This window comes from Drosophila tropicalis, unplaced genomic scaffold, assembly GCF_018151085.1.
Source record: "Drosophila tropicalis isolate 14030-0801.00 unplaced genomic scaffold, ASM1815108v1 contig_694, whole genome shotgun sequence".
Taxonomy (NCBI): domain Eukaryota; kingdom Metazoa; phylum Arthropoda; class Insecta; order Diptera; family Drosophilidae; genus Drosophila; species Drosophila tropicalis.
The window spans coordinates 2,378,416-2,403,533 of NW_027173176.1; the positions used below are offsets into that span (position 1 = coordinate 2,378,416).

Here is a 25,118-nt window from a genome sequence, read left to right on the forward strand (position 1 = left end):
ATAGTTATCATTCACTTGCGTTCCTTTAAATTATTATTATTATTTTTTGGCCATGGAGTGTTGGGAGGAGATGAAGGGAGGGCATGCATATTGAGTCAATGAATGGCTTTCAAATGGATTGTCAACTTACCCAGGGACAATGATGATCAAAGCGATCCACGCAATTGTCACATAAACTGCAATGTGAGGCGCGTGGCGGTCGAAAGATCTTACAGGTGAAGCAATACTTCAGTTTGACCGTCTGACCCTTGACCAGGACCTCCTTGGTGCGTGGCGGTGGCCGATATGTGGGACTATTCAGTGAGTTTGGCACCTCTGCGAAAATCCCATTGAAGCAGAGGAAATGCAGCAGCAGCATCGACATTTTCAACATCATGATGGCATCATGGAACGGATGTGTTTGGCGGTACAGGGTAACAGGAACAGGAGGAGAAGGTGAAGAAACGTTGTTGACATGCAAGTAAAGCCAAAGAGCAAAAGTTTTCTCATTTTAAATATTTTTTTATATATATATATATGTAATAAATGTAGATATATAAAAACAACAACAAAAACAATAACAAAAACAACAAGAGCAACTCATTAGTGCAAAGGCAACGCAGCATTCGCTTTGATGGTTTTTATACATATTTTCTTCTGTTTTTTTTTTTTTTCATTCTGTGTCATGCCACGCTCATTACTTTTTATGTGCCTTCCACTTTTGCCATCGCCCATGAGAACAGCCGCTGACGTTGCCACCCACCACCACACACAAAACTTAATGAAGTGAAAACAAATATGAATGCTGTATGTGTTTCTGCTGTCTCTGTGAATGTGTGTGTGTCTGTGTGTGTGTGTGTGTATGGGGAAATGGCAGGCAAGTCAGTCAGTAGGCATCATCAGCCATCAGGCAACAGGCAAACGACCTTGGCCACACTCACTTTGAGTGGACGCAAGGACTTACTAGGATGGGGTCGACGCGGTAATTGACAGTGGAATGGGACATAAAGATTTTTGTTTTTTATTTAGGAGAAAGGGATTGTATGTACATATGTATGTATGTGTGTACTTACCAATTTGTTTTTCAATATAGGCAGCCTCATCATTGGAGGCACGCGGTATGACGCCAGGATCTGTGAAGGTTGTGCGCAGCAAGGAACTCATTGTGAAGAAATAGAGTATAGCGCCAACAATAGGAATAACTGGATTTATACGTTCAGCCAGAAATGGGCAACTGTAGAAATAAAACATGTCATTAAATTTAAGGAGAAATGTATAATTTTATGTATACTGTAACTGACTTTAATAATGAAACTGGCAATCATCTTTTTGCTTTTTATTTTGACCTGATTAAACATGCCCAACTATGACCATATAGTAAATAAATTTACTCATCCCAATCACAATCTAATTCACATATCAATAATTTCTTAAAGTGGCTTACTTCCTTTTATTGCATTTTAAATAAAAGTTAAAAGAAACTGTCCTAGATAAGACTATTCGGTTCAAAACAAAGTTAATTAGGTTAAAGAGATTTTAAATATCTTTTGCTATTATCAATGAATAAACTTTGATTAAAGAAAGATTCTAGTATCGGGAATCGGATGAGAATTGCATTAATATTCAGCCATATAGATTTTATTTGGCCTCGAATGAAAGCAGATGGCAAGTGAAATGAAATGGTTTGGGTTGCTCTGTAAATTCATCTCTTGAGCATTTTTGTGGCAATGGCCCCAAACGTTATGCGATCGCAACAAATATGCAATAAGGGAATTGCGTTGAGGCGCCAAAAAAAAAAAATACATATAGAAAGGAAGGAAAACACGAATAACCAGAGTGCGCACCGAAAACTATGGCATGATAAAGCATGATGATGTTGTTCATGACGACGATGATGATGATGATGATGATGATAATAATGGGGATGAAGAGAAGGATGATGATGTGTAACCCCCAAGCGGAAAGAAATGACAATGAGGATGTGCCTGCCCAGCATGAGTATTGTTACTTTATGCCCAATGCGTGCCAACGATTTGTGAATAGAGCAGGCACACACCAAGCAACACACACACACACACAGACACACACACATTCCATTACTATACGCCCTCAACAAGGCCCGTCCGCTTTCAATTCACAAAGGACCTGAGAGCATAATACAAAATTATGTGTAACAAGTCCCAGCAGCATTTCACAATTTCTTTTTTTGGGGCCAGTCAATGTGCGATGACGATGATGAAGGATGAAGCGGTAGCAAAACTTACCGAAAATAGTTAAATACATTTGTCATGACAACGCGTCGTTCTTAACGCCCCTCCCCTCCAGTTCCCACCCTTCCCTTCCGGCAATCCCATTCCCCATCGACTCTCCTACATTTTGTTCATCGCTAACCCATCACCCGCTCTATCCATATTCTTTATTCATTCACCTCACCTCACCGCTACCGTTTTGCGAAAAATGCATTAAAAAAATGGTTTTTCTTGCATTCAGCTGGCAAATCGCTGACAATGGCATATAAAAAGGGGGCCCGGTTTGCATTGTGTGTGTGTGTGTGTGTTTGAGTGTGTGTATGGTGCTACCTTTTAGCGATTTGCATTGCGAGCAAAACACAATTTGGATTTGCCCACAGCCAGTGGATGGGAATGTGGTTGGGAATGTGTGTGTGTGTGTGCATATCTACATATCTGTTGGAATAACTATGCGAGCACTCAAAAGCGTAGTAGATATATAAATGTGTACATATATGTATATATGGATATATATTGTAATACCCCATAGGTTGCCTCTTCCACTCGACTGTGCGCTAATATAAAGCAAGCAATGAAAATAAAAATCGCGCTGCGGCGCCGGCAAAATGGTGCCGCTGCCGTTGCAGTTGCAGCTGCCGCCTCGCCACCTCTCTCTGTCTTACTCCCTGTCTCTATCTATCTTTACTGCCGCCTCTGTTGTCGTCGTTTGCTTTTCAGCAGCGCATAAATTTGGATTGCAAGTGTAAGGCAGCTTCTGTGAGAAGAAGATATCGGGTGAGGGGTGAGGGGTGTGTGTGTGTGGGTATCCAAAAGAGCCTGAGCCGGGAATTTCAATTTCTTTTCTTTATGGCGCATAAGAGCGGCAAAGAGGGTATCAAAGGAGTAGGGGCAGGGCGGGGGAACGGCGGCACCTATCTAACTACCACTACTACTACCTACAAGCAATTCCGTTTGGTGTTGGTTGGTTGCTGCTCAAATGATTTCGTGCAGAAAATGTTGAGCATAATTTTGTCTAAGCGTAATGCCAGTGTTGAATAGAATAGCACACACACACACACACACACACCACACTAACACACACATTCAAAAATGGAACATTAGAGTAGTATATGGAATGGGAAAATGTTTGTATGTTTTATTTGTATTTGAACTACGTGACGTACGCGCTATTTGCTAGGTTAAGTTTAGGCCAGACCAAACCAAACCAGACCAGACCAGAACAAACACAACTATAGAACACGGCAATGTATAGCGATTACGTATACGCCATGTGCAACTAAATGGAATCGAGTTAAACGTTTTTCGGTTCTATTTTTTTCAAACATATTGCCATCGTTTGTATGTCTGTGTTGTGTATGCATTGCATGTATGTATAGCTTATTTATTTAGTATCAAAAATTTCATGTTTAGATTGCGATTGGAGCAACATTATTATTATTATTATTATTATTATTGGAGAAGCGTGTTCATTGCAAGGCGATTTCCAGTGGGTAAGTAAAATGGGCTACTCTTATGAAATAGTCTTTTCAAGCAATTCAATGAGAAGTTGAAGCCATTTTCAATTACTTTAGGCAATAATCTTAAATAGAAAGAAAATAAATGATATCTATATCTATAGATATTGATGATTCTACACCTTTAGATATTATAAGTTACTAATAAACAGCAATTTCGTACTGTTGAAGTTGTTTCTATTACTTTTCAATTATGGTACTTATTTGTTCTTGTTATTTTTTTGTTAGAAGTGAAAACGCTTTCCAAATTGTCGATTTAATGAAATGTCTATGGTTTGATCCTTTTAATGCTAATGTGGCCTTGCGTCTTGTGAAATTCAAAATGAAATCTTATTTAAATACCGCAAAAACCGATGCGATGCGACAAATTGACAAATCAAAAGCTGAAACTATTTTTACGCCTCATTGCATGAGATGTCCCCTGGTCTGGTTTTTCTCTTCTTTTTTTGGCCCTTTAGGACTCTTCAAAAATGAATTGGACAGATGAGCCACAGCAAAACCAACCTCAAGCCGAAAAAGTGGCCAGTAAAGTTTTGCTCTCTGGTTCTGATTCTCATTCTGGTCCGGTTTGGTTTGGTTTTTTCTCTCTCTCTCTCTCTCTATCTCTCTCTGTCTCATTGGTTTTTAGGAAAAACCAGTAAACGTCCTTTGCCAGGCCAAGCATAACGCATACGCCACGTTGCACAGTAATAATTACATGCCATTGGATATGAGACCAGAGCACCAAGAGCCATGGCCAGGGCCAGGAGCGAGGTAGGATGTAAGCATAGATATCCATAGCTTGTCCGAAAGCTACAGAGACGACCATTAATGTGGGCGTAATTGGAAACCGAGATAAGTTGGCTAAAAGGGCGTGGAGGGGGAATAGGGCGAGGAGGCAAAAAGGGTTGTTGGCGCTGCGAACGGAAATGCTTAATTAGCAACGTATACATTTTGCAAACAATGCAAGCCAAACCACTAACAGACGGACTGACTGACTGACTGAATCGACTGACAAGCGCATGAAATCCCTACACAAGTATGTGTAGTTGTGTGTAACTCTATGTATGCAAGGGTGTGTGTATGTCGCCCACAGGGACATCCACAAACATCCGGATACGAATACTCACTCGAAGGCAAAGAAGAGAGCACTGGTGCCGGTGATCAGGATGCACGTCAAGTAGAAGACGCCCGTGTGGGGTGCGGACATTAGTAATCCATCGCAGTAGAATTTATTGCGTCCGGCAAATAGTTCCCATTTGCGTGTGACGCGCTGGTTTGGTGCCATGTTACTGCAACAACAACAGCACAATAGATTCATCTCCTATGCCGTACTGATGATGGTCTCCCGTATTTTTTGTTGAAGAGGAGAGTGATAAAGTGGGGGATTGCGACGACGACAACAACGTTTAATGCCCAGTGCTCCCTCCTGCTTGTTGTGGTGGTAGTGGTCTCTGTAGTTGTAGCTGACGATGATATGGGCTGACGTAGCACTCTCAGGATATTTCGTGTGCTTGGTACTTGGTTGGTTTTCAATGTGGGTGCAAGGCAATCCTTGCGGCAGCCAATTTGGTTTTTGTGGGTGCGTTGATGATGGCTCCTGATGATGACACACCGCTTGGCTGCAGTTGACGAAATTTCCCTGTGTCCTGTGTATGTCTCCTCAATGTCTCTTCTCTGCGCTGCTCCTTCTCTTTCCTTCTCGTTCACTCCCTCTCACACACACACTGTCCACGTCACTGTCACTGTCACAGCGGCGTGTTCATGTGTAGCTGTTAATGGGGGACCGGGTACGGAGGCGACGACTTCGTCTTCCTTGTATTACTTGCGGCATGCAAAACTCAGTTACCAGTTCGCACAGCAGCACCAGCAGCAGCAGCAGCAGTAGGAGAGAGAGAGTTGGGGGCAAGTTTTAGTGGGCGAATGGGTGAAGAGTGGCTCCCTTCTACCTTGTTTGCGGTTACTTCAAGCGTAAAATTCAACAGCCAAGCATTCACCTTCTTCTAGTTCCATACATCTACAGTCCGCCGAACTTTGCCTTTCCTTGGCTTCGAATTTAGTTTTAGTGTTTTAGATTTGTTTGCTTTTTGGGTAATTTTTGTTGTTGTTGTTGCTTGTGTTAAGTTGTCGTGTGTAAAATGTGAATTTAATCAAAACTAATGTCTGTTCTCGTTCTCGCTCTTGGCTGTTCCAAAAGCAATTTCGTCCACTTTGTTGTGTTGTCCACGGTCCACGGCATCAGCGACATTTCGTTTCAATTTTCTCCCCCTTTCACCGGTTTTTGACTGCCAGGCACCAACAACTCGAACCCGTACTCGTACTTGCACTCGCACTCACACTGCGCGCACTGGCGCACCCCCATCCTCCGGTTTTTGGCAAGTTTAATTAAAGCAGGATGGCTGTCATTTTCCTGCAGCCGTATCCTTAGCAATGGTCTATCGCGTTTTTCTTCCACCTCTCCACTGCACACTTTCGTCTTCGCCTTTTACTTCTCAGCGTCGTTGTTCGCTGTCCCGCGTTCTCCGCGTGTTTCACTACAACAATTATTTGCTCGGCTTTGTTAGCATTTTCCGCTGCCGAACTTTTTTAGGACGGCACACACCGTGCCTTGCCTTTCCCTGCCTTGCCGTGGCACGCACACAGAGACGCAACTCAATTCGCAAATTCGTATCCGTGCCCGTGTCCGTGTCCTTTATGATTCAATTATCCGCTTGCTGCTGTAAGCGCCAGTGGTGGCGCCTCAAAGAGTAGTTAAAATTGGCGTCGGCGGCGGCGATCCAGATTGAAACGAGCGTCCTGCAATGACACAGACATACAGAGAGAGAAAGAGAGAGAGATTGAGTAAGTGAATGAGAAAGGGAAATTAAGGCAAATAGTTACATATAATCATTAAGTTATTTTGATTAAGAAGTTTTGTAAGAGTGCCAAAAAGAATTTGTTAGATGGGGCGAACGCAAAACGGAAGCAAAATGAACGGAAACTGTCAACGATATAACAAAAAAAAAAAAAACTTCCAAAAAGAATTTAAGAAGAAAAAAAACTGTCCCTTTATAATGCTTATTTCTCCTTTCTCTTTTGTCTAGTAGTTATTAAAACACAAGTTGAGCAAAGTCAATAAAGTTAGCCAAAGTTGGCTTTTACAATTGCAGACCGACCGACCGAAGAAAGTTTAAATTTACCTAAACAATTAAAGCAATTTTGGCGCGGCTCTCGTTTTCTGGTTTATTTATTAAGCCAAAAATATGCTTTTTATTGACTTATCAATTTTATTCAGTTTTAAAAGTCAGTTGTCACGACAAAAATATCGTATCGTATAATTTATGCCTACTTTAATTATGCTCAAATTTATAAAATATTTTCTTGTCATTTTATTATGAGATTTCGATACACAAAATAAATTTTATCAATTAAATGAATTAATATTTGTTCAAATTATTTTAATGTACTGCTTAGAATTCAGTCAGAATTTAGACTTTGAAATTTAAATGAAACAAGAATCTTCAATTAGATTTGTTTAATAAAAAAAACTAGGCCATTTATTTTTAATATACTTTCAAATGACAGCACTAAAATTGATGAAGCAAATGAATACTTTTTAATGTCTTTGTTTATCAATTTGTAAGAGTAATCAAACTTATGCAAGTTTTCAATACAATTTCAACGCAATTAGCTTCAAATATAAATTGCTTATTTAAATCATAATGCTGCGAATTTCATTATGATTTTTGGATTTAAAAGTCATATAGAAATATATGTACATATATATATTTATGTACGTGACATGGTGATTTCAATTAGCAGTAATACGCGCAATCCTTTTCTCAAAAGCAAAAAACATAAATTCCTTTATCCATGAACAAATTGTAAATATTCGAGTGCTTTTGCATATTATTAGGATGCAAATCGCTCTATATGTACATAAACCGTTCATAAATTAAAGCCTTTACGATGAAAACGGACTAAATTATTATACAACACACGCACAAACAAACACACACACACACATCTTGCTACATCAACACCTATACCAACGTACAGACGGATATATATCCATGCATATGCATATTCGTGACTATAATGCGCTAATTCGTGGCTTTCCATTTCCGGCTGCCACCACAGCTAATTTGCGCTAATAAAGTTAACCATACGCACTGTGTGCCCTGCCTTTCATTTGCCCGCAGATGCAGCAGCAGCAGCAGCCGTCGAGCCATTGCTATAAAACCTAACTGTTATCTTAAGCAAGCAGATGACGCTGTATAGTAACAGCAAACACACATACATACATAGATAGCGAAAGGGAGAAAGACACAGAGAGGGACAGAGGGGTAGTGACAGTCGTTTGCATTGGCAATTTGCCGTTAATTAGGCGCACGTCGCCCATTAGAATCGTTGCAGATGTTCCTTTCGTACGGGCGTTTTCTCAATGTTTATGCAAATTGTCAATGACTCTAGTTGAAATTTCGTATAATTAACACAGTAAACAGGCGTCAAGAAGTACCAATTAAAGGCATACACACGCACACACACACACACACAATAACAACACGCAGAGAGATACTTGAAATTGTGTTCAATATAATTCGCACTCATAAATTGCACAAAATGACGTAAAAATGTCAAGTGAACAGAAGCGTCGAAACAATAAAGTAGCAACAGCAAAAGCAACAACAACAGCAGCAAAGAGAAGGCAGGCCGAGCTTGAAGGTTGAAGTGTTCAGCCACTCAAATGTAAATATGTAAATAAATGGCCACTTATGGCAATTCAATTTCAATGGACCGACCAACTTGCGCATAGAATATTATGCCAATTAAATGTTTATTATATTAATAAAAACAAAAGACAACAAAACACAATACAGTGGCACGGCATGTGCACATGCTGCTGTTGGTGGGCTATGTGAGTATTATTAAATTATACTCAAAGCACAGACACACGCACACACACACACAAGACATTACTTGCACTCTTCCCTTTCGCTCTGGCTAACAGAGAGGGAGAAATGCCCAACCAGCAGCAACAGCAGCAGCAGCACTTGGCATTGTAATTGCAGGCTGCGGTTTCGTATATATTTTGTAATACATCAAACACTTGAACACCAGTGTGCTTGATGGCGGCATTTCCTCCTGCCACTCTTCCACCCATTTCCCACCCATTAAACCGCACACACTTACACACACACACACTCATATGCCACACTCTCACTCTCGTTACTCATACGCATGCATGGCGAGTGAGTACACTTAACATTCAGTCGGGGGACGACGACAACAACACTCACTCGGCATATGGCAAGTGCACTCGCAACCATGCGTATGTGTATACAGCGAAGCGGTTTGGGTCTATGGGCTAGGAAACTTGAGTCGAACCAAGAGTCTGGCTTGGGTCTAGCTCTCTGGACTCATTCATTTACGCAACACGCCCCATTCGCATTTGCACGCCCGCCCACTCATTCAACAAACACAGCAACATCAACAGAAACAAACAAACACACAGACAGACAGACAAACAAACAAACAAACAAACAAATCTATGTATGAATGCCTGGCCTGCATATGAATAGTGAGTGAAGGAGGAACAGGCACACACACACACCCACACCCACATACAAGTTGTTGTCGATGGTATAAGTGTTGCTCTTGGAGGATTTTGTAATCAAAGCGACATGCGTATGCACTGTATGGTGACAATGCTAAAGAGGATAACCATTTGTATACTGACAGATCATTATTGCGCCCCATTACAGTGAGAACACTGTTTGACAAAGGGCCAAGTAGAGTCAATAGCCCATTGAAGAGTCAGGACATTTAGCAATGTTGTATTCGTTTTTTATGCCATAAGCCTTTATGTCAACAATTAACTTAAGTTAAATCGATGAGGAGGTTACATTTAGCTTGAAAAATATAATAAACCAAAGCAGTTTAATCAATTTTATTACATCAAGCATAAATTTTGTAAAATGTTGCAAATTTCTTAGCTATTTGACAAAGCGAATGCCATTGTTATTTTAAATAATAGGGAAAAAAGATTTTAAACAATTTTGTAGCATACTTAATAGGGCATAGGAAATACACTTTAAAGCTGTCAATAATCTTCTAATTTGCATCCCTTGCAATTTGCAACACATTTTACTTAAAGGTCATACAAATGAGCAAAAAGCAAGAGCAATAGCAGAGAAATGCAAAACATATTTCCAACATTGCCGCTTACAGCTAAAGCAGCAACAGCAGCAATACGAACATTTCCTCAAACATCCGACATGGCGTCCATTTCCGTTATGGCAACAAAGCGAGACGATATACGCAGCACACACACACACACATACTCACACACTGGCTGTGCTGCTGCTGTTCTTGGTGTATGTACGAGTATGTATAAAGTTTGTTGTAGCAATCGTTGTTCCCGACGTTTGCTGCTGTTGCCGTTGCCGTTGCTGCTGCTGCTGTCGTTACCGTTACCGTCACTGCCACCAAAGTCGTCATTGTCACAGTCGACGCCAAAGTCGCCATCAGCATTTGTCGTTTTCCACGCTTCTCATACAATTTATGCCACATAGATGAACGGACGGACGAACGGACAGACGGACGGACCAACAAAACTAACGTCGCCATTGTCGTACAATTGCGAATTTTATATGTTGGTTGTTTGTGTCGATTGTGTATATATGTATCCATGTGTCTCTTTCTCGCTCTCTAACTGTATATATGTATATGTGTGTGTGTGTAACTGTGCTGGTATCTGTTGTTAATCTTTTCGCATTGTTTTGCTTTAATTTCTAAATTCCTGTCCATTTGGCAGATGCCAACTTTGTTTGTCTATTTACCATCATCCGTTACTGGTGCTTGGCCGCTTCAATGTCCCTTCCTCTACGTTTCCCGCCTATTCACTCTTTCATCTATCCATCCATCCGTATGTTTATCTATGTGTGTGTGTGTGTTTGTGTGTCTCTCTCTGTGTTCTGTTTCTTTCATTTCGGTTTCTATTTGTATAGAAACTATTCAACTATTTGTGCTGATGAACTAGAGCTCAGCTCAGCGTTTAGTTTCATTTTGTTTATGTAGTTTATTTGATTTTCTTATTTTAGCCGAGATTTCAGGCAGTGCCGAGCGCTCATTGTGGTGCATTTAATTAATTGTCGTTTGCTTTGCCATTTCCCAAATTTGCTCTACTTGCAACACAATATATAGACATATACACACACACACACATATATATATATATTTATTTCAGATCTAGTTTATCATTGTTATTATTAATAGACAAGAAATGTCAACAAATTGGATGTCAGCTTCGTTGGCAATTTGCATTGTTATAGACTTTCCAGTTAGTTCTCATAAAATTGTCAATTAATTTGTTTAATTTTCGATTCTCGTTAATTTTAATAAAATTCAAGCAACTATTTATTTCTCTTACTATTGATAACAATTAGTTTACAGATATTTATTCCGATTAAATATGAAAATGTAAAAAAAAAATTATTTTCATTAAGTAAATCCCACTTTGATTGGGTCCTGGACAAACTGATTGGCAATTCTTTTTGCCAACAAAATTAAATATCTTTTGCAGTCTGATATGAAATTGGTAATATAAAAGAATTACCGCTATATTTTTATTTCTTAAAAAAAAAAAAATCATTTGCGCATCAAGTGCAAAGTAAGCTTGGTTTGAACTTAATATTTAATGCAAGATTTGAATAAAGAAAATATCAGAATTCGACATATTGACAACTATTGTATGTATATAAATTAATTTACCCAAATAAATTCTAGCATAAACATTGCATAACTAATCAGTTGGATCAGTTCGTATTTGGTCCATATGGTAAAACCTAATTTTCCATACATATTGCTCCTGTTTAGCCCACATAACACGCCCACAGACAAATACATATATATAATAAAAAAAAACTGCTTATTATGTATAAATGAATAACACTTCCTAACCCCAAACAACAAAAAAAAATAAAGAATATTCAATAGACAAGCAGACACTAACCAGCTAGCCAGCAGCCAAACCCAACACGATGTCCATTATGTGCAAATGTTTATTCAGCGTTGGCCATTTCCTTATCTTGGGCCATCGCCGTCCATCCATTGGTATTGCGATTTCTATTTCTATCGCTCTAGCACGCACACATTGAACTGGCCGCCAGCCTGTGCGTGCGCCTGTTTCATAATGTTCTATATACACATATACAAATGTATATATACCCATATATATATATATATATATATATATATATATATATATATATATATATATATATATATATAAGAGTACGTACATATGTATATATCTATTGGATTATTGCTTATTCGGTGCTTTTATTTATCTTCGATTTGCGCATCGATTCGATGTGATGTGAAAAGTTTCTTTTTTGTTGGCATTATTGGCAATGTTAGCTACCCTTTTATGCTTCAGTGCCCTAGAGCAATAGCCCTATTATTCCACTTTGGGCCATTTTTTTTCGATGATGGCCAATTTGAATTATTATTCAATTAAATTTCAATCAAAAATCAATGAATTGTCAATGTCGGACACACGCACACATACACAGTCAAACACACACAAACACTCACATTCACACTAACACTAACACAATGTAGTAGTAAGTGCCATTTTCAACATTATTTGCTTTGGCACAAATTCTATCATAATCAATAAGCTTTGTTTTACATAAATTTTCGTTGGGCAGCCCCAAAAAGTATGCTATGGCAAAAATCAAAATTGCAACACAAGCTCTTTATGCATTTATGAATGTGTGTGTGTGTGTGTGTGTGTGTGTGTGTGACACAAATTGAGCTCGACACAAAAAACTGCCAAACATTTCAATAAAGTTGATGGCAGCGCCATAAGATTGCCAAACGCAGATTGTTTAAAAATTTTTGTTTTAGTTTCCATTTTGTTTTTGTTGCTTCATCATGCCGCTGATGCACTTGCTAACTAACACACACACACACACACACAAAGCACAGTGGGGCCAGACCTGACACAAACATGTGTTGGGACTGCGTCACCAGCTGTGACCAGGCTCTATTTGTCAACTGTTAGTTTAGCCCCCCTCATTTCCCTTTATATGAGTGTCTGTCTGTCTATGTGTCAGTCTGTCCGTCTGCCCGCTGTCCGCTCCTTTGTCCCTCGGTACGTTTGTTGCCCTGCCTGGCAACTACTACTACTGCTGCTGCTGCTGCTGCTGCTTACTTGGCTGGCTAAAGGTTCCTTATACACAATGCCCAACACAATGGACTGTTCTTTTGCAGCATGTGCATTGGACACTCGAATCTTTTGTTGGGCAACTTGTTGTTGACAGCTTTTGTATTCGTTGCTGCTATTGCTTGTTATTGTTGTTGTTGTTCCCAGCGCATCAGGCACATCTGCATAGACAGACACAAGACACACAACACAAGCTCATAAGTTATAATCTTAGCAATGTAAAGCTTTAAAATTTCAACCGAGATGCGGTACATGCTAATTGGTTTGAGCAAGACCCTTGAACCTTACTGACTGAAAAGAACATCAAGGATGGCCGTTGGGCAGATATGTACAATACTGTTGAAAGGGCAAACAAACAATCAGCAGTCGGCTTACTGTTTAAAGGAAAATGTATCTACAATAAAATGTACATATAAACAAAATCTTAAATGTAGCAGGTTTTTCCATTGAAAAGGTTTTACTTAGAGTTACACACAAGTTATTGACAATGGTTTTTCTTTTCAATAGCTCTTAGCAAGTAAACTGCTTAAATTTTGATTTTACAAGCTGGACTTTGGAATTGTTAACCTTTTTATATATACAGGATGTCAATTTACCAACATAATAGCTATTAAAGAAAGTTATAAATAACGATCTTCCAAAGCTATTAAATACTATTCCAATGTATTAAAAAATTTAACAAAAACAATTATTTTTGTCATCAAGTTAAGTCCACGCAGACGGCTGCTAAATTAGAGCAAAAATGTTGATTGGCTTTTAGGTAAGCACTTGTAATTAATGGTGAAAGCTTGTAATAAATTATAATTTATGGATTGGCTTTACTACTGGATTAAGTTATCAAATACGCATTGACATAAGCTTTGTAACAACTATGTTAACTTCAATTGTCAAAGTGCCAAATGCCCGGTGCCTCGGCCTCGTGCGCAATGACTTTGGTAAATTGAGTTGAACTACAGTTAATCATTTAATGGCAGAGGCGCCCTGCTAACGTATAGGGAGCGACCGAACCACTCGCAGCCACAAACACATAACTCACTTGAATGGCCAAAAATTAGACTTGCTTATGAGGGCAGCTTAAAATTAACGAGCTAGCGCGATTTGTGATGGTTGCGGTTTGGCCATTTACTTGATTAAGCTCCCAAAAGCGGAGTCAGGTTGGTCGTCATCATCATCATCGTCATCATCGTCGTCGTCGACGCCGTCTCCTTTTTCGTGAGGAGTTCGCATGATTTATGGTTTGACCCCAAAGGCAATGCCAGAGCCAAAGCGAAAGCCACGAGCCAGCCAGTGGCAAATGTAGCTAATTTGCCTAAACGGACCACCAAGATGAGTAGTACACCATCCTGAGCTACAATTCAGACGATTTTGGCATTTGGGCTCAGGTTAGGAGCAGCCCTGCCATAGAGAAAGCCACTCACGTTTAACCAATTTTGACACGCGCCACACAACGGACACACACACACTTAGACGCAAACACATTCATACCCATAAACAAACACAGCAAAAAAAAGCGAAATTGCTCAAATGTGCGCATCAAACACAAAACACATACAAAAAAAAAAAAAAAAATTATAGAAGAAAAAACAGGGCAAAACGAGCAACAAAAAAATGAAAATAGAAACAAAGCGAAGAGTAATGGAGGAATAGAACGATGTGGGGTGCAGCGACCAATGTGAAAAAAGAAACCAACATCTCTTTGAGGCAAACACCATTTGTTATGCTGGCTGCTGGTGATGTTGCTGATGCTGCTGCTTAGCTTGCAGCATTTATTGCTCGAAATTCGCGCAATAAAATTGTAAAACAAAGTGGCAACACTCAAAAATCTATTGTTTCAACCATGGCTGGAAGCAAATATTAGAAGGGCCAAAGCTACACGTTCACATATACCCACATGTGACGAATTCTGAATACCCTTATAAACATTTATGATGAATGTTAATAGTTAGATGGCAGGACAGAGCTTAACGGAGTGATCCTTAAAAGTTGCATAGTTTTAAACTAATTACCTTTATAAGTTATGCTCTATTCAAATTAATATTTTCTCCTGTTTTCCCGAGCGAGAAAGATTCAGAAACGATTCATACTTTGAAAAAATGTCTCTGTAAAATGTATTCCTTATCTAGTGAAATTTGTTAAAAGTTTTTGGGAGTGAACAAACAAATAATTAAAGATAAAATGTAACTCTAAAAAACTAAATAATTGACTCTAGAGCTTATTTAAATGTACATATATTTCAATTTAGGGAAGGAAAAGCTCCTAATTTAAAGGATCACAGTATTACTCAGAGAGGGTATTTGAAAGGACAAAGAAGAGAACACATGATGATGATGCTGGTTTTTCTCCCATTTTTTTTTTTTTTTTTTTTTTCTTGTATGTATATACATAGCTCGTCCTGCACACGATGAGTCAAAGGCAATGGCAAAGGAAGCATCGCGCCTTATTGTAGATTTTGTTGTTGTTGTGGGTTCTGCTCTCGCTGTGGCAAAAAGGATAACTGGGTGGTAACCACTTCGTTAAACTCATGAAAATCACTTAACGGCGGCATGCACGTAACATGAAGGATAAAAAAAACCCCTAACAAACATGCTGTTGAGAAAGCAAAAGATGAGGTAAGTTGCTGCTGAGGAAGAGGAGGAGAAGGGAGAGAGGGAGCAAAAGAAGTGAAAGTCTTAGCAGCTATTTTCCCTTTGACTGACGTTGATTTGAAAGCCAAAAAGGTGAGCGAAATGAGCGAGCAGGGCAGCGAAGCGCAGGTGGATTTTAAACGGCAAATTGATTTAGCGCGTGCAAGTGGAAACATCTGCGGTACAAGTAAAAAGGAAGATGCCCAGATTTACTCTAGAGCTGGGGCAATGAAATCAGATTAATGCAAAACCGTGCGCCCAGTCAGGCCAAGAAATAAAAGAGCAGCACACGGCAAGCATTCCTAAGACGAAGGAGATTGAGATGGTTGATCCTGCTGCTGCTAGTGGTTGGGTGGTTTCTGGTGGTGACACTCAGCCAAACAAACATACACAAAACTGCGTTGCGCAAAGCGAAGCGGAGGAGTTTTTGGTGGGACAACTCAGTGGCATGGAAAATGCAATTTATTATGCGAAATGAAAAACAGACGGAGACATGGAGCTAGAGAGACAGAGAGGGAGACAGAAAGGGGAAAGTGCGACGACAGAAAGCATGAAAAGACATCATGATATTTGTACTAGTGGAATGTTACTACATATATATATATATATATTATATGTACCTATATATGTATGTAAAGAGGAAGGAGACAGAAAAAGAACAAACTCTTGAACAAAGCGCGTTATTATAGAGCCAACAATAACAGCAACTGGCGGATATAAACATAATTCAATTTTTATTTAATTTTGCACAACAAACATAATAAATTCTGGTCGACTGCATGTTGGGTGTTTCTCTCACTGCATATTGGATGAAAGCCAAGCGGGTTGCCTACTTTAAGGCGTCGACATGACTAGCTCAGTTCAGCTGTTAGCCAATTTGAGAGTGCAAACGAGACACAGAAACAGACAGAGATGGCAAGTGTGAGAGTAAGAGAGAAGTAGCGAGATGCTGTTACACATTAAAATCGCAAGAGCCAAACGTTTGACAAAATTCACACGGCCCACGCTATAAGCCCCGGCAAATGTCCGTGGCCACAGGCTGTTGACTCATTTGCGTGTGTAAGTGAGTGTAGAGGAACCGAAAGTGATATGAGGGCAAAAGGCAAAGAGTTGCATTGGCTGAAAGCTTTTATGTTGGCCATCATCATCACGAGAAAAAGAAGAAAAAAGAGAATCGGTGGAAAGGGGCAGACGGATTTCGAGTATGCAGAACACGTCACTGGTAAAACTGGTGCAAGCCAGTCCACGAAGCATGGACAGGTATGCCTGAATGCCTGAATGCCGGCCTGCCTGCTGCCTGCCTGTTGGCACTTTTGCGGTATTACACATGACATTTTGGCTCTCATTGCCCGGCAGTAGCAACGGCCCCATCCTGCCCCGACCCCTGCTCCAAAAAGCAGCTGTGTTCAGCTCTTGATTGTTGGACCGACTGAAGAGTGAAACTAGCTGGTTTGACCTTAAGCCATTCATTGCCAGGGATTACACACGGTGACCCAAGCAGATTTCGAGTGAAGGTGATGAGCAAGCATTACACTTGTAAATTAAGTTGAAAATTCGTTGAGGAAATTCATGTCAATGACTGGACAGACATTGCATTCAGCCGCACCACCCCTTTAATGAATAATTACGTCAGCTAATTGAATTGAAATTGCATTTGCAGGTGAAATTTTCTGCAAACCTTTGCATATTATTTTCACATATTAAAATAACTAGTTGAAAATTGTATTAGGAATGCACAATTTTTGTGCAATTTGTGGTTATCACAAACCTGTGACAACCGTCAGCCTTGGTCAATGTGTCAAGTCCTTTTTTGGCCGTTAGTGTGACCGGATATGAGACAGCAAAAATATTCTGAGTAACTGTCTTAAAAAATATAACTTTTTCGAATTTATTTAATCATTAAGTTTAATAATAAGTTCTGTAAAGTTTTATACCTAAAATTTTGTACCTATTTACAAGATCTTTCTATTTCCTGGATATTTATTAAGTATTAATTACAGCCTATCAACGTTTTAAAGTCGATTTTATATAATTAATATTTGACAAAGCGCGTTTTACAAAGGATAAAAGTACCCGAATAAAATTCCCAAAAATAATGCCAGCTAATTTTCATTTTAGTCAGGTTAAAAATAAAACGATTCAATGGCTCTTTATTTGATATTTTGTAGTACCAACTTGGTTTACAGTCAAACAAATTGCCATTCAAGCAGCCACAAAATTATAATGCAAAGCCTATTATTAGGGTTAGACCTTAAATATTATCGGTCTTTGACCCTCAGGGTTTTATAGGCCGCTTGTTGCAAAAGTCATTAAATAATTGTTTAATACATATTAATAAACCCCTCTTTCTTCATAAGGACCATTGTTACCAATCAACAATTTAAATAGGGTGGCCCAACAACAAACAATAACAACAATATTTTGCTTGGAAAGTCTGAGGCTTTTACTAATTGGCAAAAACCCAAATCAAAAGGTTAGTCCCTTTTGGTTTTTTATTTTCCGGGGGGTAGCCCCCAAAAATGACATAAAATATTTACACATCAAGTGTCACGAGTCAGAATACACGCAAACATACAACAAAATATTAAACGGCGTGGGTTAGGTTTGGGACAGAGGACAAAGGACTGTACGGATGGGAATGGGAAGAATGGGCGGAAGGAGTGGTAAATTGTTTATTTTTAGCACGTTTATAGGGCCATCAGAAAAGGTTAAGTCAGCGCTAAACTTTCATGAATATGACAAAAAACAAAAAATTTATATACCTATATATATATTTTTTTTTTGGTATTGGGTCCACACTTTGCATAATTAATTTTGGATCCTTTTTGGGTTACAAAAAAAAGAGCAGGAAAAGACAAAATGAGAGAAATGGAGAGAAAAACGTGGAAACGTTGAATAAATGGCGAGCCGAGTTCAAAGGAGAAGTTATTTATGCGTAAACACGAGTCCTTTGACATAGAAATTTGTTAGCGGCTAAATGTCAACAATGCGAGAATGCGGCCAAAGCTAAATATTTGGCATTGGATGACTTAGGGGGGTATAGTGGGGGCCAGGGTTAGGGGCGAGGCAGTGACCTACCTCAGGGTGCAGGCAAGCCTTTTTGACCGCACACACATAAACACAAACTTAAACACACACACAGACAGGCCTCAATGTGAACGTCTAAATAAATTGCTGTCATTTTAAAAATTTCCCCAAGGTGGCAGGGCAGGAAGGTCGCTCGGTAGCTTCGTCGCTACGACAATAGGTCGGTCGTTTCGACGTTCAGTCGACGCTCGGTCGGTCTTTCGTCCATGTGTTGACTTAAGCTTAAAATCAAACCATTTGTCAGAGGCAACGTTGGAGGCATAGCCCAAGGCACAAGACCAGACCGAAGCCCAGGCCCAGGCCCAGGACCAGGCAATGGCAGCACAGACAAGACAGCGTTGCATGTTTTACACAGAAACACATATACACGCACATTGACACTAGGGAGAATGTGACTTGTCTTATTCTCTTTCCCCTTCCAACGTATCCCTCTTTCTCTGTCTCTCTCTCTTTTTCTCTGTGTAAGTGATGCATTGCTGCAATTTGGCTGTCCTGAACTGTGCATGGCTGCTGCTGCTGCTTCTTCTTCTGTTGCTGCTGCTAGGCTAGGCTGCACTTTAACCGCAACATACGAGTATAATATTTCAAGCATGATTTCTTATACAGCTTACCCATGGTCGTGCCCCATCCATCGCCGCTCCACCCGCTCCACATTGACCCTCAAATGCAGCCGTAGTAGTAGTAGCTGCAGCAGCTGGGCGTCCGCCCTTCGTTGCCACGGCTGTGGGTCAAAGCGAAAGTGGCACATTTTGGGTTGAAAATTTGTGAGCTATCTAGGTTACTGTGACAGAGTCATCGTCGTTGTTGTTATTGTTGTTTCGGCTGGTGCAGCATTATGGCCTACAACCAACACATTTACAAACACACACATAGGCAAACACATTCATATACACTGACATTTTCCATACGGCAGACCCAAATAAACATTTCAGGCTCTCCATTTCGGACTCACGTGTTTCGAGAGAACCAAAAACTGAACTGAACTTGTGCGCCATTTTTATTGCCGCGTTGCCTGCCTGCTGTTGCACCATTGTTTTGTCCATCCATGTATCTTCTTTTCCCCTCATTCTGCTCCTGCTCCTGCGCTTGCACCTTATCCCTATCCCTTTCGTTTGCCTTTTGCTTTCGTTTTTGTTGATGTTTTTACTTTCGTAAAGATTCTTTGGCTTGGCGTACACAGCAATTCCAGTTTTCTATGTTTATCTGTTTACTTGCCGTCATCATCACACACACACACACACAAACTCACACACACACCTTAGCCTTATACAGAGTACGATCCAACTTTCGTGCTAGGTCTTCTTCTCTTTTAATTTTTTTTTTGTTTTTGTTTTTCTCCTTTTTGTTTTGTTTATCTGAGTTCTTAAACTCTTTGCAAGCAAAATTATTTAACAAGACAAAGAGAGACAACAACATAAAAAACTTTAAAATAAACTTGGCCAACTTCTTAAACCAATTATTTCTAATTTCATGCGTAATTAATTTAAGCTGCATAACGTGTTAAAAAGTTTAGTTGAGAAACGTGGTTCACCAATAACAAGATGGTCATGCCCAAAAAAGTAGGCAATGATAATAATGTCAACAACTTGGCCCAAATAAGTAGGCAACGAAAATGCTTCACAACCTATTCCTGACACTTGACCACCTAATTTAGCAAGTCAATTTTCTAAGAAAATTCTCCATTTTAGGGATCTTTGTCAACGAGTGAATTGTTGAAACTGTTTTTTTTATTATAATCAAACATAAGTACGTAAACTAGTTACTCTTACGCTAAAATTAAAAATAGTAAATAGTAGTGGCTAATATGGATACTATAAAATACAGCCGAAAGCTTTTATTATTACTACTACTACTAACTAGTTAATCATTTCAATGATTTATTGTCACAAATTGCGGAACAAAATGATTGTTGAACAACAATTCAAAGTAATCAATCGTTTAGGCAATCAATTTGCAGTCCTCTTTTGCCTCAATCGCACTCTCTTCCATCATCGTCGACACTCACGTACACTCTGACCTAGTTCTCCTTTCCGTCCTTTTTTTTTTTTGCGGTTTGTGGACAAATTTTACCCTTCACATTCTAATTGCAAATCGAATTTGCAGGGAAATTTGCCATAAATTTCACTTAACCAATTTCGAAATGCACTTGACTACTTTCACCAGCGTCGTTTGGCTCATTAAAAAGTGAAAACAGAATGTCATGGTAGCGAAATGAAGCCATGTCCATGTTATTGTCGTATGTGTGTGTGCGTGTATGTGTTTGTGTGTCTGAGTGTGGTTGTATGTTCCAAGCCCTCCTCTTACCCTCTAACTCGCCAGGCCAATGTCACCTCGTCTTACTTTACCACTGCCCATTCGAACGCTCGTTTGCCGCAGCCGTTGACCGGAATGCGGTTCATAAATTGGGTCATTTGCCAATAGCAAGTAAGTCACTTACACTTTCAATAGCAGGTCACGTACCAACCAAGTAACCAACCAAAACCCGAACCTCTCAGCCCCACTGAATCCGGCGACAGTGAGATAGATAGCAGCAGTAGTAGTTGTGAAAAGTGTGGGGTAAAGATATAATAATTTTAACCCTATAAATTGAATGGCCATAATTTTGCAAACTTGTGTGCCGCCGCCGCCGCCGCCACCGCCTCCGTTACCACATCCACAACGAGAAAAAGAGACAGCCAAATGACACTAGCTGGCAAGCAAAAAGAAGGATGCAGCAGCCGGAACAACTCCTCCTCAGCCATCGACCATTGAGCAACACTATCGACCCCATCGCCCACTACTACTACTACTACTTCTTCTTGTTCTTGTTCTTCTTTATTGTCACCTCCCCCTTCCGATATACTTCTCTGTTAGGTCGGACCGACCAACAAGTTAAACTGACAAAGTAGCAGCCAGAGCACTTCCTTTTGTTTAAGCTTCGAAAAGCTGACACTGGCCCTTGGTATGGCAAAGTGGTGGAATAATGGCCACCGCATGCACATCCTTCCACAAAAATATATATATGTATGTACATCCATATACATATACATACATACTTACCCAATGATATGCATACAGAGTAGAGGAACCGGCCTGCCCCCAACTACCTCTATGGATAGTTGTTATAAATTGACCGCATTATTTTGCTCAATTTAACGGAGGGATGCGACATGGGGTGTCAGTGGGTGGCTAAGTGGGTGGATGGGCGATTGGATGGCTGCTTCGGTGGTTAGAGGTAAAGTTTTCAACTTAATATCTCATAAGTGCTGAATGTGCATATCGACCAGCATTTATCTTGCTCGCAGGCTCATTTCCGCCCCATGCAAAAATTTTCCCTTCACTCATGTTGAAGGCCTTTTGTATGCCGCCGTTTTTTGTTTTTTCGTTTTCGCTTTCGTTTTTGGGCGAAATAATTTTTTATTAGGTCACAGGCAGGGCGGCCGGCCAATGCACCATCCATAGAGCATTACTGCAGTTGGTGGCTCTGCTGACGATGCTGCACTTTCCCTTTTTCACACAGCATATTTGGTGGCGCGAAACCTTTTAAATATTTTCCGAGGCTTTCATTTTTAATAGCCCCAAAAGTATTTAATTGTATGAGTTTATTAAATAAAATCTCTATAAAGAAAAAAAATCCAACAACAACTTGAATGAAGGAAGATTATTTAAAGCCAGACCGTCGCATAATTACATTTCGAGAACACTTTATAAAAGGAGAAAAATAACTGCAGAGCAAAAACTCATTTAAAAAAAAAACACCTCACAGAAAATTAAAATTTAGAACACTTCAGCCTGGCCATTAATTTCAGCACGAAACGATGGACAGAGAAAACGACCAAAAGCAGGTAGGCGACCATTCGACCGACCGACGAACCGGCCACCTGGCGGACCTGTCAGACACGGGGTCGTCATCGTCATCGCAAGGGGTTGGGTATGCAGACGAAAAATGTGCGGATGTGGAGGATGATGTTGCCAGTCTCTGGAATACTAAACCCCGACCTAACTAAACATTAAACGAATTCAAGAGGTCAGTCAAGTACCTGGCAAGAGAGAAAACGACGCCAAATATGGGCAAATCATTTAACCCCAAAACTCCTGCAGCCGTTCAAACCGAAAAGAAAAAAAATGGAAGCAAACCAAATGTAGGACCTGTCGGCTTTTAAATACCCTATACGAAATATAATACCATAATTTAAGTAATCAAGTAATTATTTGAGAAATAATTTCGCAGAGATTTATTAAAAACCAGCAGACTTTCCATACATTCTAGAAATTTCATTCGAAAATTAACAAAAGGACTACAAAACTTAGCTTGAAGTTGTAATTTGATTACACGCAACATTTCTATGTTGTTCTTTCATAATTTCGTTTGGTCTAAACTTTATTATGGCATTTCTTGTGAACATTTTGATAACCTCTACTTATATACCCTCTAACCCATTTGGTTAATGGGTATACAAAACTGTGCGGCACGTACCCAACCAATGGTAGGAGCAAGGAGTCCTCCGGTTCCTGCTTGCGTTCCGTGTTGCTGTTGTTTAGTTTACTTTGCCATTCTTTGGCTTTGTTTGCGCCCAGCACAGCGAAAGTTAAGAGAGAGTGCAGAAGAGGGGTGAAATACAGATAGAAAGAGAACGTTGCGGCGGCTTGTGACCAAATTAAATGAGCACCCAAGTGTCACGTTGCAAGTTGTTGGGGTTTTTTTTTACGAGTATACTTCGACAGGATGTGATGGCAAGGGCAGTCAAGCAAAGTGAATAAATGAACTCCACTGCATTTAATGCCAAAGATTACCAAGAGAAAGCCCCTTTTACGTTACACTACCACTCCAACGCCGCCTAACAAAGCCGGGCACAGGTCACGCCTCTTTTGCTTTCATAATGGCATGGGCTGGATGGGAGGAGGAGGAGGAGTTGCAATGTGGTAACATTGAGTAGTAAGAGTAATTTTGAACTCGGAGCAACAAGCAGCAGCATAATGCAAATACCGTTAGATTCTACTTGGTGTGTTGCCTTCGGCCAAGCCATTTTCATTTCAATTTTTTTTTTTTTGCTACTGCTGTTGTTGTTTCCCCTTTTACACAACTCCCACTACCCTTCTTTCTTTTTTCAGATTTTTATACCATACACCCATAGGGTGAAATGGTATATTAAAGTCGCCAAAATGTATGTAACAGGCAGAAGGAAGCTTCTCCGACCCTATAAAGTATATATATTCTTGATCAGGATGAATAGCCGAGTCGATCTAGCCATGTCCGTCTGTCCGTCCGTCCGTCCGTATGAACACGCAGATCTCGGAGACTATAAGAGCTAGAGCCACCAAATTTGGTATGTATACTCGTGTAGTATGCACATGTTCAGAGTTAATTGGAATTTCGGCCACGCCCCCTTACGCCCCCAGGAATCACATAAAACTGTTTTTCTTAAAAAGTATAACAGCTAGACACATCAAATTTGGTTTATATACTCGTTTAGTTGGCGCGCAGAGACTAATTGTTTAAACTTTTTGCCACGCCCCCTTCCGCCCCCGGAATTTACATAAAACTGATTTTCTTAAAAACTATGACAGCTACCGACATCAAATTTGGTATGCAGACTAGTTTAATAGACGCGCAGAAACTGGCTATTTAAAAATTTTGCCACGCCCACTTCCGCCCCCGCAAATCAAACAAAACTGATTTTATCAAAAACAAACAAAGCTAAAGTCACCAAATTTAGTATGTATACTGGCTTAGTATTCGCGCAGAGTATATATATTTTCATATTTTGCCACACCCACTTCCGCCTCCATAATTAAGAAAAAACCGATTTTCTCCTGTAGTTTTTTGACTATCGCATTCAAATTCGGCAGACTAATTAATCTTATCTATTTATACAAAACTACCAAATTTTATTGAAATCGGACTAGAAACATGCAAAATATGAACGTATTTTACTACGCGGTCCACAAGGCCAGAATTGGCCGTTGGCTAGTAGCGGCGCTAGAGTGCTCGTGTGTTCGTAGAGTGAGCGAGATAGCACATACTATGAAACATGTAAAAACAATTTAATAGACATACATATGTATGTACATTTGGTTTTCGAAATTTAAAAAAATTTGTTTCACCTGGTGTATGGTATACCCGAGTCGACGAGTCGACTTACTTGCTTCATTTTCATTTATCTCCACGTTTTTTGCATTTTTTTGAGCTCTCTGCTGGCCGTGAGATAATGAAAAAGCCAGCTAAAGCAACATAGCCAAAAGTTTTTAATATAATTTCGTATTAACTAAAGTGGTGCAGATGGTCTATGTACTTGGTTACTGCATCTCGACGCTAGAGGTGAGGGTGGTTGGCCGACTCTTCCTTTTGTTGCGTATACGCAGTGTAGTGTGGCAAAGGAAAAAAAAAGATAAAAGAAAAGCTAGGCGGAACTTTGCCCCACATTTGCATCTCAGGCATATACCCCTATATCTATATAGACATATATATGTATATAGGAAAAAAAGAGATAGAGGA

The 25,118-nt window shown here is 39.8% G+C and overlaps 1 protein-coding gene across 1 annotated transcript in view; it reads right to left on the reverse strand.

The window, feature by feature from the left end:
* app (Palmitoyltransferase app) overlaps positions 1-25,118 on the reverse strand; it is a 71,599-nt gene that overhangs the window by 12,874 nt on the left and 33,607 nt on the right. Inside the window, 3 exon segments of the mRNA XM_068292318.1 lie at positions 131-315; positions 1,053-1,213; positions 4,852-6,517. Coding sequence (XP_068148419.1) covers positions 131-315; positions 1,053-1,213; positions 4,852-5,042 — 537 coding nt within the window. The 5' untranslated portion in view covers positions 5,043-6,517.